This window comes from Cygnus olor, chromosome Z (assembly GCF_009769625.2).
Source record: "Cygnus olor isolate bCygOlo1 chromosome Z, bCygOlo1.pri.v2, whole genome shotgun sequence".
Taxonomy (NCBI): Eukaryota; Metazoa; Chordata; class Aves; order Anseriformes; family Anatidae; genus Cygnus; species Cygnus olor.
In genome coordinates, this window is record NC_049198.1 from 78,294,869 (window position 1) to 78,310,138 (window position 15,270).

A 15,270-nucleotide genomic window follows, 5' to 3' on the forward strand; every position below is an offset into this window, starting at 1 on the left:
CTCCGATCACAAAGGCTGTGATGCCATGTCAATTACTACGATATTGGTCAATCCTGCCTCGTATGCAATTCTCCATTGTATTGTGATAAGTACTTTAATGCTATGTATATCAGCAATTGTTCCCTATTCTGTTAACACAACAAAAAAGGAAAAAAAAAGTAAAACCACCAAATGCCCTTTTATGCCAACGATCCCCTCAGCTTTTTTTTTTTTCTGGTTGGAGAGGGTAGAGGGAAGGGACACTCACAAAATTGGCCTAATAACCTAAGACATCACCACCCAATTTCCTTCTTGTCCAGTATTCATGCTCAAAGCCCACGTCTTTTAACTGAATCACTTAAAACGCGACTCATTTGTATTTTATCACCCTGTCAGCATTTGTGAAACATGAATTATCTTTCATGTTCTCATAAAGGCCACTTATGGAAAAGCCTATTTTCTTGTACATGTGAAGCCTTAAAAAGAAGGCAGTTTTTTAAGAAGCACCACACAGCAACACCAGCCTTCCTCTCCCCCTCCCTTCTGAGCTCTATTATTGCACAAGGAGATAGACACATGATGGATTAGGCCTCGATTTAAGTAGTCAATACCAGAAGCATGTCCCTTTGTCAACAGCCTGCGCTACAAGTTCTGAAAAGGGAAGTCGGCTTGTATGAATCTCTAGCATCTAAGTGCTGGTATTTGTGTTAGCAGATCTCATGGCTCCACTGCACTTTTTTCTTCCTTGGGGCGCACTCAGGGGCGAGTGCTCTACCTTTGTCATTTCTCACGTTCTGAACGAATGCATGCTGGAATTTGCTGTTTTTCGTTTTAAAGCTCTTAAGTCACATAGCAGATGCAATCATTGAAGCAATCTTCAGCTAACTAATACCCAAGTATGGCTGGTAACACTGATCTTCTTTCCCCACTTTAGTTATACTTCTACTCTATTTTTACAGTATCATAAACCCTGAAGATAGTACAAAGTGCACAAACTGAGCTCTTAGCATAGTCCAAGCTTTTCCTGCAATTGAAATATACTTTCTACTAGAGCCTCATTATATATAGAATTTTTGGTGATTAGGTAACTATGTATAAAAATAAATTTACTTTCCCTTCCCATCCCTACTAGTTGAAGTATCTCTCTGCCTATGAATCCTGGATAGCATTTGCCTATTTCCTTTCAGAAGTCATTCGAGGCTGAGCTGGTGTCTACGGGTGCTGCTTTTACTTGTGCCTTTGTTTTTTTAAAGCTTCACAACTTCAACATCTTCTTCGTAATGTAGAAAGAAAAGGGAATGAGGGTGGCTTTTGTAACTTTTGTGTATGTCCCTATTGCAGATCCCCCTCTCAAATATAGAACAAAAACAAAACACAAACACAAAACAAAGAAGAAGTAATTCAACAGTGCAATGTAACAAAACAAATAGCATTCCAACAGTTTGGCAAGTGATGAGTTCACCTGAGATTAAGTGATTTTTAGGCAGTCTGTAACAAAATGCTGCTTTGCGGTAATAGTAGAAAGGCAACAAATTCTTAAAAGAAATCAAGAAGGAATATAATCTCAACAAAGTCTATTAGTTTCCTTCTGGTATCTCTCCATCCCCAAACCCTATAATATCCCCATTTCTGTTGCTTATCTACTACAGTAGGCTGCAAAACATACAGCAAGAAGGATTGGCTTGAAGGCATTTGATGTTTGTAAATAAATCCACAACAGGATCCAAGCTGAAGAGGTGATACATGACCAGCCTACTAGGACAATTCTGAGCATGTGCATATGCAGGTAAAGTCCAGGCTACATTAAATTAGAAAAGAAAAAGTCAGTGCATTTGTTGAAGTCTGCTGCTGTTTTTTTTGTCAAAGCTTTCTTTTGCTCCTTGTTGTGCAGACCACAAACAAGTAAGAGGGGGGTAACAACAGTGCGGCATAAATGAGAAAAAGCTGTAGTGACACTGAACCGCACAACATAAGCAATGAGCATGTGCAAATTTTCAAAATCATAAGAGAAAGCCATCCCTCTCTTACAATGTGGTTTGAGTGTTTTGACACACATGACTGTAGGTTAGTAAGGCTGCTCCTAGTATGTGCCAGTATTTAAAGGGGAGGGGGGGAAGCTCAGGTCTTCAAGCATGTGGAGCAGTCCTACAATGTTATTGTAGGCTTCAAAGCATAATCACAGGTTGTTTTCATTTATTCACCATACAGGCAAGAGCAAAACCACTTCCTTCGAAATCGTCTCCACTATGACTCCTTGACCTTCAACATGGCAGGTACGATTCAAAACCCAAGTCACATCAGCTTTTTTATGGATTCCTTCAACGAGAGGGGCAAGATGGTCTGTCATCTGTGGGCTGATCTGGGTTTGGATCAATCTGAATGACAAGGGGAAAAAAAATCACCACCCGGGTTATTTTAGAATGAACTGGCAGAAATGAAAGGTTCCAAGCTTAATAAAGATCAATGTACGACATTATTTCCTTATCCAAAGTTACTGAAATAATTTAAACTAACATAAAAAACTCTGAATGAAAAATAACCTATGCTGCTAGAGCACAAGATTCTAAAATTGCTGTCAGACTGTAGTTTATCTAAAAGCATGAGAAAAGCTCAGCTTTAGTAGCACAGATCTTTTGTATTATTTACTGTTGACTAAAAAGACAATATGTATGACTTGCGCCACTAAAATAGTCATTTAAAAATACTGAATTGATTTGAGAATATTACTTCAGACTAGACAGAATTATCAGTAGGTCATTCTACTTTTTATTTAGAAGTATGTAGTCCTCAACCTATGAAATTGTTTTTTGTTTTTACACCTTAACACTTTCCTTTCTGCACAGAAAGGAAGAAGGGGTGCAACCTAACTTACGCCTCTGAAGATGGGTGGCAAGAGCTACCCAAGTGCACACTTCTAGACAGCATTCTAGTGGTTAATTTTATATTGCCAGTTTAAGAGAAAAAGCAAGCTGCATTCTCAACCTTTAAGTACCTAAAATGAAAAGGATTCAAGTGCTGCATTCTGTAGTTAAGCTCCAGCATGATTGTCAGAGAAGCCTCCAGCACACAAATGAAGTGGCCCTCTCTGCCCACTCAGTAGCAGGCTGGTGTTTCAAGAGGCAAAGGAATCAGAGGGGGAAAAAAGGTGCATCATGCTGCATATTGCTGTTTTCTTAAAAAGTGAGTGAATTCAGGCAAGCTTTAGCCAAAGGAAAGTACTTTTTCTTTTGCCCTATCCTACTGTTTTTATCTGGAAGATACGAACATGGGAAGCTTTTAAAGTTTTATCACAGTTAAGTTATTCAGTGGCTTTTCCAGAACTAAAAATGCAATTGCTGAAGAAATGCCTATGTAGGAACACCTTTGTTCCTTTTCTGCATGAAGCTTCTGAAATCATACATAGGCAGAACCACGTGTGTGTGTACACATGTAAATACAGTTGCTGTCATTCCAAACAACACTCAGGAAATTTCTGAAAAGCATCAGAATTGTACAGTAAAGAGCATGATAGGTAAGCCAAGGCACTTGACAAAGCACCTTTCAAATTTAAGGTTGCACAAGTCATTAAAAAATTGCAGGTAACCCATGCTGTGAAGCAAGCATTGAAGCGTTTTGATACGATTCATCTGCATCTTGATTTAAAAAGGAAAAAAATGAAGTTGCCTTATTGCTGCTTCTTTGCTAAAAAAGATTTTAGTGTATTTTCCTGATTTTACGAAGGAGAAAATTCCTGCATGTATTCTACAACACAGTTCAGAAAAAGAGTGAATTAATCCCCACATTGTGTTTTGTTTGAGGTACCTACTTCTGAATAGAGGGGTGGAGGCAGAAAACGGAACTCCTGGATGTATGCAAATAATGGCCCTTGCAGAGCTCTCTCAAAGTCATCACAAGCAGCTAAGGGTGCAAGGCTGGACTGTCTTTGCTCCTCCGTGACCACTTCTGCATAGCTAGGAGGTGCTGCAGGGAAAAGGTACACGCAGTTCGAACAACAGTTCTTATGCATGTCAAAATATATAACATGATAAATATTAAACTTTTGTCATTGAAAGATGCACCAGCAGGTAGATAATTCATCAGTAACTTAAAAATTGTTCAACATGAAAGGAAGAATAAGAAAGCCATTTTATTTTATTCTAAAATTGTACTCAAGTTCAAGAACAGACTAACGCCTCCTTACTGTGGCTTAATAATCCCCTTAGGATTTAAAACGCACCCTGAATGCTCTATTTCTGTACAGGAAGGCACTGCAGTTTTGGACTCTATAAATTTAAGACAGATTTGTACATGGAAAAGGGATGTTTATTAGGTACGTGAGAACACAGGGAAGGAGAGTTTCTGCTTCAGTAAGAGATTTGCTACTGAAAACAGAAGCATCTTCTCACAAACCAGCCTTGTTAGCTAAGTCTGAGACACAATGGAATCATGCACTTTCACTTACAGCAGGATTTCACTGCTTTTTCTTGAGAGAAAGGCTAAGAGGAAAGGAACTGTCCTTCCACAGAGCACAAGCAGGTGTCAAGGAAACATCCACAAGGGATTTCCTGTAGGCTGTATTATAAAAGGACGTAATTTGGGTCTGCTAACATGACAGCAAACAAAGCAGGTGAAATTCAAAGCAACAGACTAGCAAATTGATTGGGATTTGTATTGTCAAGTTACCTTCTGGTCTTTCCGGCAGTGTCAGCCCAAGCCAATTCATGTTCATGCTACACTGGCTGCTCACACTTGATGTTCTGCTACCAAATGGGTGTAGAGGAATGGTACCAATGACCAGTGGTAAGTTAAGGAATAAATCCATGGCTCCTGGAATATCGACATAGACCTGAAGAGAGAAAAAAAGGAGAGGTATAATTAAAATGTAGATTTGTATGATCGTTTACCATTATTCCATGAAGTTCTTTCCATAGGACTTTTCATGAGGAACTTGTTCCTAACGGTCAGTTTTAGAGCCCACATCCCTACGGAGACAAGCTCCGCAAGCTAAAAGCAGGTCAAGATTCTTAACACAAATGCACACGTGGAAATTCCATCTACTCATGACTTGCTTGTTTAGCTTACACACCATAGTTTAAGAAATTACAAGATTTAAGTCAAATTACTAACAAAGCTTCTGTTGGGATACTAATATTTTATGTATTGTGGTATGTATTTCTTTTGCAACTGCTACAGAGTGGCTTGGTAATGATCTGTAAGGAGTGATAGAAACTAAACACACTCAAAGGAAGTAGACCACCCAACATACCATCAGCGAATACTCCACACGGATTATACTACAGTCAAGGATTGAAGGGGAAACAGGTGGAATCTTCAACACTTTGCCATTCCAGGTTTCTGTTTTGCCAGATGACAAGGATTCTCCACGCAGGTTGGCAACAAGCTGTTTGACTTCCTTCATTTTCCCCTTGGCATAAAATGCCTGTGTTTGGTAAATGGCTGCCTTTGGCACCACCATACGGGAAGAGCAGTTCTCAATCTCAGCAAAAATCTGAATTGATTCACCTGAAACAAAACAAAATTTCACATCCTTTGTATTCACAAGCTTTAGCAAACTGCCACTTTCTGCACATTATTTTAATGCACTGGTGGATTCTGCTACCACTGCATTACATCTTTAAAAGCATCTATTGATGTTAACAGTAGTAGGCTTATAAACTAACATTAGCTAATTCGTAAAGAAATAAATAAAACTGTATGTCCTTCAGCAATCTGGGGACACAACTAGCAACTTAGTTAACAATATACTGGGAAGATTGCTGAATGCAGACTGAAATGGTAAGATCAGTTTTAATATTCTGTTTACATGGAAGTTTAAAAAGGAAAGGAAAAACATTTCCTATAATTACTTCTGTTACATACCTGGGGTGTAGCCCTTCCTTTCAATTTTGGCACTTAAGGATATTGGGCCTGAGGTACAAAACCAACAACAGAGAGTCTTTTCTTTTGTGCCTGCTTGGGGTGACTGCAAGAAAAGAACAACATTGCCCATTTAATTAATAGTTCCACAAATCTCCATGTATTTTAATCTACAAGAAAAGTAATTTTCATTACATACTTAGTATTACGCATGTTGTTAAACAAAGACAGTTTCATTTATAGGAAAAAAGTTCAAGCAATTTAAATGGCACTAGGCAGGCAAACAGTATGTCCTAATCCCATTTCTCATTAACACTGTTTCTTCTGCCAGCCTCCATACTACTGTCACACTTGAAAACAATTTATATATGTAAAATAAATACTGTATAACTTAAAAGGCTTCATAGCCTACATATACCAACATACTGTTGGCAAAGCTTTTCATTGGAACATCTTCTGACTTTCCATTACGCTGTTATTTCAGAAACAATAACTAAAGTACTGTAACCTTGACTACTGCTATTTCCTCTGTTTCTGAATGATCCCGTATCATCTGTAATGATGAGACTTTGTTATTTTACACAGCATCAGGATTTCGGACTTGATCCAAAGCCCATTAAAGTCAAACGGGAGTCTTTTGATTTTAATGGAGTTTGTGCAAGGCCAGTGTTCCTCTGCAAGTCTGATTTTTCACCCATACACACAAGAAACCTATTTCAATGGACTTTGTTTTTTTTTTTCTCCCTCCCATAGATTAGTTTGAGAAAAGGGGGAAAAAAAGGAATTTTAAGCCAGATTTATTTAATTGCCTCATTGAAAGCAGTTTTGATATTGAAATGATTTTAATGAAATGACATTTCAGGAAAAGATCATACAGAGTTGTGATAATTTCTCCCCACTGGTAGAAAACCATCCATATGGAAATTATCAATTATGCACACCAGTACGTTTTTCACTTTGCATTTTTAAGTTAGCAGTCTCTCTCTAAAACGTTCTTTGAAGTTACACTGTTCCTTCCATGTATTATTCTTTATTCAAAATTTCAGAGGAACAGTTCACAAAAATTTCCTTCTTAATGACAAGTTACAATTTAGTGGTATCAATTTTAAATTGACAAATGCATTTTACACATTTTAAAAACAAAGCAACTCCAAGTACAGGGTAAGTTAGCTTTCAAAATACCAGTAATTAAAGAGTTGCCAAACTGATATAATGCTCAAAAGATCAGCCGTTGCTAAACTAGTAAATAAGTCTTAGATAAAATTCAATGTCGATATTGTTTCAGTTATTTTCCTTCGTTATTTTTATGCCAGAAACAAAGAATAATTCTGTCAATTCTTACCAGTAATGAAGGAGTGTTGATATCTATATGTTCAAAGACTGTAAATTCCTTCTTTAATTTTACTGGTAGAAGCCAAGGCCTATGCAATTCGGCTTTCACCCAATAGCGCACACTGCCATGTCTGCCTTCGAATGAGGTAGCAAGTGGTCTGTGCAGGACACAAAGGTCAAAATTGAGTAAAATCTTTCTCACCCTTTATAATAATGATATCATCGATCAGATTAGGGATTAGTATATATAACTGTATTTTTAATGCATTCTAATATTTAAGGAAGTGTAACTTATTTGCAAAGTTTCCATATCTGAGAAAAATTCAATATTAAAGATGGGAGAAAAAATCATCTCCAATTCATCCTAATACAGTTTTGCACAGATTTTAAGAATCAATTAAAGAATTGCACTAGAGAATACCAGGAGAGTTCACATGTCCTTTGAACTTAAGAGGCCACTTTCATGTTTAGCATGCCCTTTTAAGGCCACATTAAGACTACCAACTTAAAATTAGCATCAGTATCAATAAATTACTGTTTTGGACATTGTATTTTGTAACTGCAAGTGTATTGTCTGCCTGGCTGGTATCTCAGTGTCTTGTTTACTTTAGTGGTTACAGAACACACGATAGTGTGCAATTTGTTTCATCTTAAGCAGGATAAGTACTTTAATTTCAAGTTCTGAATAGAGAGAGGCTACTGGAAGTGCCTTCTGATTCTCCTGCACCCTGATGAGACCAGCTTAGAACATCATGTAAAATATATGGTGTGTGTGTATATATGCATAGGTATACACACACGAAGTGGTCTGGGCTATTCTGCTCTGAACTCTTACTGAAGTTGTTTATGGGATTTGGAGGAAAAATGATGTGGAAAGCTCTCCAAACTTTTCAGCATTACCCTTTTTCTTCCTGTAATATCATAAAAATGAAAAGACAAAAGAAGTTGATATTCTACGTATCTCCAATTAACAGTACTTTTGATTAAAACTAAAGTATTAAGCTATTGAAGCATTTAAGTTTTGATGCATTGCAGTATGTAACTTAAAATATTCACAAAGCTTCTCTATCTTCTGTTGGGAATGCTATTAGCCACCCTAGTGCTTAACTAGAATGATTCTTTACCAGTTACAGGCTTGACATTTTTGCCTATCTGGAATTTTCACTTTTTCTAATGATCCAGAAGGAGGATATTTTCTAATCGATATTCAGTATTTCATCCTGCCGCATATCCTTAAAGGCAAATATCAAGAAAGCCCCTGAATGTCTTCCTCCTTTCCACTGTCACTCTGTAATTTGTTTAAAATAAACTTAGGGAATATTCCACAGATAGTCAGTACCAAGAAATAGAAAATATGCAGTGTCAAAATTCAAGCCTTTACACTTTTAATACCAGACTTTTTTTTTTTTACAGTATTAGAAGCTGGTTGCACAGTCATTCTTTCAGGTTGCTTAAGTCTCTATTTTGAGCTATGCTTGTGGTACTTCACTGCCTCTTTAATTTCACGCTAAATATTTCACGTTAATGTATCCTGCTTTTTCATCCCTTCCAACTCAAGGTAAGGCTAGCGTTAGCACCATTGCTTTTTGTAGCTGAGATTCCGATGGAACAGTAAATTTCCTCTAAAAACCTCCATAAATACAGGTCTTACCCAATGTTCCAGGAATATCTACTGTGAAGTTCTACGCTGCTCACTTTGAAACTGACCCGCTGAAGTGTTTATCACCTGCAGGTTCTGCTAAAGCCAGCACCCCTAACAAACAGATGGTTTACCAGCTTTAATGAGATACTGTGCTATTTCATGTAACATTCTGCCAATTTTTTTCCAACTTTAATGACTTCACTGCTAGCCTGTTGAAGGAGGAAACTCCTTTTTCTCCCTCTTCTCCATCCATGCTCAGACCCTCTCTGATCCTGCATATTTGGTTTCATTGCAACTTGCATTCTAGCTAGTTTCTGTGCTGGGAGCTCCTTTATGTATGCCTTCTGCTGACGATATCTACCTTTCACTCTTCAGCCTTTGGAGTGGGGGGCAATCTCTATCTTAACACTTCTGCTCTCACTCTCACTTCACTCATCTGTTCTGAGACAAATGGGATGCTGCACAGGAATATTTCTGGTCTCGTCTACTTATCCATTTGCTCATTTCCATCCAGGCTCTTTGCACAGAGACCAGCCCGTGCACATACATCTTATTTGAACCAGAACAATCTCCTCTTTTGTTCAGAGGTAGTTTAACTGGCCACATCTGTCCCAGCCTGAGCCCAGACAATCAAGCTGGAGTCTTATCTCAAGTTTTGCTGGCCTGCATGGCTGCCACCATCAGGCTCAGTTAGAAGGCATCTGAGCCACCCTGCAGGACTCAAACCAGTTCAACTCACCCCTCACCTTGGGAATATGGTAAAATACTGGAAGACACTGAGTCAGTTACAACTTGGTTGAGTGGGCAGGAACCGGGCAGCAACGTGCTCCCATTTTGTGAAGTGTAAAAACAACCTCTTCAGTTGAAGGATATGTCCTCTGCGGCAGTACAACTCCTGCCACCACTGAAAAGGTTTCCCCTCCACCCAAAGCAGGCGCACTTCCAGGCTTCACAGCATGTTACAAGCAGGCACTTACGTCTGTGGAAGCTCGAAGCTGAATGCATATTCGTGCCTTCCCGACTGGATTGTGTGAAGGCCTTCCTCAGAGTTGTCATCATCTAGGAGGCAAAAACCCAACATGATATTCCATCGGCAAATGTTTTAGGCAGCAGAGTACATTACACAGGCCTCTTCTGTGGCATGAAGGGGATCTGCACGCTCACTGCGAGGTTTGAAATAGGGTGTCCCAAGAACCTGGCCTTCTGGATTGGGCTGCAGCACTTGAGGTGCATAAAATGGACAGGTTTGTGTGAAAGTGGAGGCTCGTTTGCTCTAATTCATAATCCCGCCTCTCAACAGGGACACAGCTGTCACTGCTGCCATTTCAAGGTCTGCCTGAAGGATTGGTAGTGGAAACCATGCTTTGACAATGATTTTCAGTTAAAATTTAAAATGGGAAGACCTCTTTAGTGGTATTAACTGGTCTTATATGTGGCTTGAAGTTTGCTGTGTAAGACTACACTTTGTGATTCAGGTCCCTTTTATCTACTGCCTGGCAATAGCACCCAAAAATGAAATCACCAGAAAAAGACTGTGGAAAAGGGAGTGGGGCAGTGGAAACGGCATCCGAGCACCACCTGGAAAGCACCAAATTCATGGGCACAGAGAAATGGCAATCTGCCTGGTTAGCACTGTGTGGAGGTAACCCACAAAATCTCAGGAGTTTAACTCAGTCTTGGTCGGAGAGCAAATATTTGCTAGTTCCAAGAATGCCGACCTTTGCTTGTGGTTATGATTTCTCCTATTGCTTAAAACGCTGCCACGAACTTGTGGTTTATTCCGATATAATTACCACAAAACCAGAAAAAACGCTGACTCCGTCGAAGCAGAAAGTTGAGAGGGAAAAAAAATAATCGAGCACCTCCTACACAAAAGGGCTGGAATACCCTCACAGGTACAGCAGGACGGTGTGGGGGAAGCAATTTCTTTAATAACAAGGAGCTGTAACGGAAGCACATCAAATTTTAGGCTTCCATTGTCCTATAAAGACATGGGTGCTCGCGTTTGTATACTGCACCACAACGAGCCTACAGTGAAAAACTATGATAAAAAAGATGAATAAATGAAGTGGCGAAGGAGGAGAGGGAATGCGTGGCACAAGCGTCCCTCCAGGCAGCGGAAGGTCCCCAGGGGGGGCCGCCGTGCTGCTCGCCCCCCTTCTCATTGTCTCCGCGGCTCAGCCCGGCCCCGCGGCCGCCCTGCCAGCTCAGCAGCCCCACCGCGCTGTCAGTCAGCGGCCCGGCTGGAGCAAGAGAGGACCGGCCTAAACCGGCGCGAGCGGATCCCAGCCAGCCGCGCGTATACGTACGGTATACATTACACCGGGGGGCGGGCGGAGGACGGGCAGGAGGAGGAGGCGGAAGGCTCCGCCGCGCCCCCCTCACGCCGCCCGCTCCGGGCCGGGCCCCCTCAGGGCCGCGCGCGGCGACCGTTACCGGGCGGCCGTTCGGGGGGGAGGGAGGGGGTGAAGGGGGGAAGCGCGAGCCCTCTCAGCACCCTCCCCCGCCAGCCAATCAACGGCTGGCATCGCCCTAGCAACAAGGCAACAAACTGCGGGCGGCCAATCGGGAGGCACGCGGGGGGCTGGGCTTCGGCTGCCAGCTCTGAGGGGCGGCAGTCGGTGGGAGGCGACGGTGCAGGGCGGGTGGGGGGAGCGGCGCAGCACGGCTCATCGCGGACCCGCCGGCCGTTGTGCCCCCCTCCACACGCACCCCAAAGTGCGGAGTCACACCGGTGGGTGGCCGGGACGTGGCCGCCGCTCCCCCGCAGGGCGTGCAGGGGCCAGCGGCAAAGCACGGGTTGGGGATCGCTGTGAGGGCTGCCTCACGTTGGTGGCAGGAATTAAACACGGAAAGGGGGCTTAACGTTGGTGGCAGGAATTAAAAAATACAACAAAAAGAAGGGGAGAAAAGGAGGTTGCGGTCTGCTTCTGTACAGATTTTAGGAAAGCTCCGTGCACGGTGCGGAGAAACTTCTCCGAAAAAAAGCCCGAAGGCATAAAAAACACGTTTCTCCTCAGAAGGAAGTGGAAAAAGAACCCGTTTTGTCCCCAAAGCGAAGGGGAGACACCCCAGCCGCGCACGGCTCTCCGCAGCGAACGTGCTGCATGCTGGGGGGGGGAGGCATCGAAAAAATAATAAAATAATTGAAAATGGGGGTGCGGGGTGCGGAGCGTTCCCCATTACATAACCGGCTCGGGGACTATTTTCCTGTGCTAGGAATTAAGTCATCGCCACCACCTGACGCGCGCAGCCAATCTCCGCCGCCGAGCGGCAGCACCCCCCTCCCTCTCGCCAGGACCGGTCCCAAACAGGATTGAACCGCTTCTAACAAAGGGTGGAAACTTCGCAAAAACAACCCCGGAGTCCCTCAGAGTTTTTTTTTTTTTCTTTTTTCTCTTCGCCCTCCTCCTCCTTCTCCTCCGCCCCCCCCCCCCCCCCCCCCCCCCACGCGCGGAGCAGGGATGCTGCGGGGCAGGGCAAGGCGCTGCGGTGCCGGCTGTGGGGCGAGGGGCCGGGGCAGGGCAGAGCCCCCTCACCTCTCTCCTGGCCGATGAGGACGTCCTTGTGGTTGAAGTACTCGACCTCCTCGGTGTAGTTCTGCGTGTAGGCGGTGTTGGAGCCGGCGTTCCGCGACTCCGTCCAGCGCACCTTGGCGTGCCCCCGCGCGTGGATCTTCAGCGACTTAACTCGGATCTCCCCTGTCACTTCTAGGTTGACCCTTCCTGAGACCGTGTCCCCGCTGGAGTACACGGGGACATTGCTGTCGTTCAGACAGTCGAAGCTTATCGTCAAGCTCTTCACCTTCCCCAGCACCATGGTGTACAGCGAAGCGTAGAAAAATAAAGGACCGTATGAAAAATAAAGCGCAAGGCGAGGAGGCGCCGAGGGCCTCCGGCCGCTCGCTCCGCCACCCACCGCCGGCAGGCAGGCTCGGCGCCGACCTACAGCCCCGACATGGGGCGGGCTGGGCGGGCGGGCTGCGGCGGCCCGGCTGCCGGCGCTCGGGAGCGCTCGGAGCCGCCCGGCTACGCTGCGCTCTGCCCACAAAGACAGGGCCGTGCCGCGGGCACCCCGCTATAAGCACGGCGAACGGCGGCCGGCCACGCCCACTCCCGCCGTCGCCACGCCCTCTCCGCCAATCACCACGCCCCCTTCGCTTGTCGCCACGCCCCTTCTCCTTATCACCCCGCCCACCCGGCGGCGGGACACACCCCCTCCCCGCCGCCGCGCATGCGCGCCGCGCTCCCACCGCCCATCCCCTTAGAGTGCGGCCGCCCCCAGAGGGCCGCGAGGGCCCCGTCGGGCCAGGCCACGCTGCCGGCCGTGGTTGCGCTGTGTGCGTGCGCCCCCGTGTGCCGCGGGGCGGCCGCGCAGCGCCGGGCTCCGCTCCCGGCAGCGCGGGGGGCGAAGGAACGGCCGTGTGTGGCGGAGGAGCTGCGGCTGCCCCATCCCAGGCAGTGCCCAAGGCCAGGCTGGATGGGGCTGGGGGCAGCCTGGGCTGGTGGGAGGTGTCCCTGCCCATGGCAGGGGGTGGCACTGGGTGGGCTTTAAGGGCCCTTCCAGCCCAAACCATTCTGTGATTCGATGTGGGATGTGATCCAGGTAAGCTCAGACCATTCGTGAGCTTGTGGGTCAGCGTCTGGTATGTCAGATTTTACTGATTTGTGGACACTTATGGGTTCCACTCATATGCCTTACCAGACGGCAGGCAGCCTCTGCCAGATCCTGGACTGTATTTCTGGAAGAAAATGCAGTGGATGATAAGTCTGCTTCTCAGAACAACAGCAATAAATCCATTTTTCATTCTAAACCAAGTCCACTGAATTTAGTAGGACATTTGGATACCCATGCTATGCTAAATTGTACAATCTTTGAAGCTGTCTAATTTCCATATATTGCTATGCTGTTGTTCTGAGTTAATTACAACATATCCTGAGTGATCAGATGTGCTGATTTACATGAAAGTTGACCCAGTTTTCAAGACTAATTCCATTTTCCTGTTAAAGCTTGGTTAAAAAACCAACAACAAGTATACATCAATTTCATATTCACTCTGTGCTATGCACCCACAGCATCTGAGCTGAGCTCTGGTATGAAATAATGACCCAGTGCCCCAATAAAGACAATTCTGCTTTTGTTGCTGTTGTTACTGTTTTTTCTTTCTTTTTCATTTTTCTTTCTCTTGTTCTTTTTTCTTTTTTTCTTCTTTCTCCTTTTTCTTTCTTTGATTTTTCTCCTTTTTCTTTCTTTTTCCTTTCTCTTTAGTCTTTATCTTTCTTTTTCTTTTTTTTTTTCTTTCTCTTTTTTTCGTTTTTGTCTTTCTCTTATTTTCTTTCTCGTTTTTCTTTTTCTTTCATTTCATATTATCTCTTCCCTAAAAACATGAGTCTCCTTCCTGCAGCCTCTCACCTCTGTGCCCTTTGAGTAAGGAGAATGGATTGGGACCAGCATTTGCAGTATCTCATTTTGTTGGTTATAGTAGGCACAGCGCTACACTCCCGAATTGACAGAATTTTATGAATCTAGTAGTTGTTGGTATGTGAAGTTAAAGCCTCAGATTCAGGAATTGCCTTGGTGAGGTATGAATCTCATCTCTTGCAGAGACCTTCAGAGAAGAGAAGTCCAGAAATGAGCCAGTGAGGAGTTCGCCAGTGCAGCTCAGCAATCGGAGCTCAAATGGATCAGTCGGTGGCATTGGCCTCGCATGTATGTTTATTGTAAGACCTGACCTTAAAGGTGCCTCACAAGTTCTGGGAGCTCAGGGTTCAGCACGGCAAGTCCAGCAGCACCTCTGCCCCCTACCCCTGCCCACCACCCCTTCCTTTCACCCCCAGGCTCCCCTCCCCGAGCCTGCCTCCAGCCGCCAGCCATTCCTCCTGGAATGGCTGGCATTCCGCCAGCCCGCTGCTGAGCCCTGCTCTCGGCTCACCTCCCACGCTTCCTCCTGCCCAGGTTGTCCCGACTCGCCTGGGCCCGTTGCTCACCAGAAATGCCACCCACCTTTTTGCTGCTCTTCTCGCCGGACCTAGGCGGGCTTGTTGCCAGCCACCTCGCACATCACCTTGCCGTGACGTGCGGTGGTGTGTAGCTTAAAGGTGGGGGGATGCACGTGTTAACGCGGGCTGACTCGGTTTGGTTAAGTGAGCACCGTGAACAACAAAATTTAGATCACCACTTTTGCAGGATGATTGTGCAACTTGCGTGTATTCATGCATTTCCCACTTCCCGTCAGAAGTCATGCATACGTTCAGTCTGTGTAACTTTTTTTTTTTTTCTTCTTTCCTTTTAAAGTCTTTGCGATATGACACTTCATTTCATCTCCGTCCTGGTAATGTGCATGTTTCCTGCCATCTGGTGGCAAATGTGCTGAACTGCCCGTGCTGTCGGCTGCCAGCCCTGTGCCTCTGCTCTCCTGCAAGCCTGACATGCAGCAGGGAAGTGTTGGTGCCCTCCGCAAG

At 44.5% G+C, this 15,270-nt stretch overlaps 1 protein-coding gene across 3 annotated transcripts; it reads right to left on the minus strand.

Moving 5' to 3' along the window:
* Positions 1-1,839: 1,839 nt before the first annotated feature.
* Positions 1,840-12,911, minus strand: ARRDC3 (arrestin domain containing 3). 3 transcript variants are annotated; one of them, XM_040540726.1, is made up of 8 exons: positions 12,349-12,911; positions 9,787-9,868; positions 7,178-7,325; positions 5,839-5,941; positions 5,225-5,481; positions 4,642-4,804; positions 3,785-3,939; positions 1,840-2,354 (listed from the first exon to the last, which is right to left on the minus strand). In XM_040540726.1, exons 1-8 carry the CDS (start codon positions 12,626-12,628, stop codon positions 2,298-2,300), a joined length of 1,245 nt encoding a protein of 414 aa, XP_040396660.1. In that variant the 5' UTR covers positions 12,629-12,911; the 3' UTR covers positions 1,840-2,297. The 3 variants fall into 3 exon arrangements, with proteins under 3 accessions (XP_040396660.1, XP_040396662.1, XP_040396661.1); XM_040540727.1 differs by lacking the exon at positions 1,840-2,354 and having other exon boundaries at positions 3,796-3,976; positions 12,349-12,858; XM_040540728.1 differs by lacking the exons at positions 7,178-7,325; positions 12,349-12,911 and having other exon boundaries at positions 9,787-9,872.
* Positions 12,912-15,270: the final 2,359 nt, after the last annotated feature.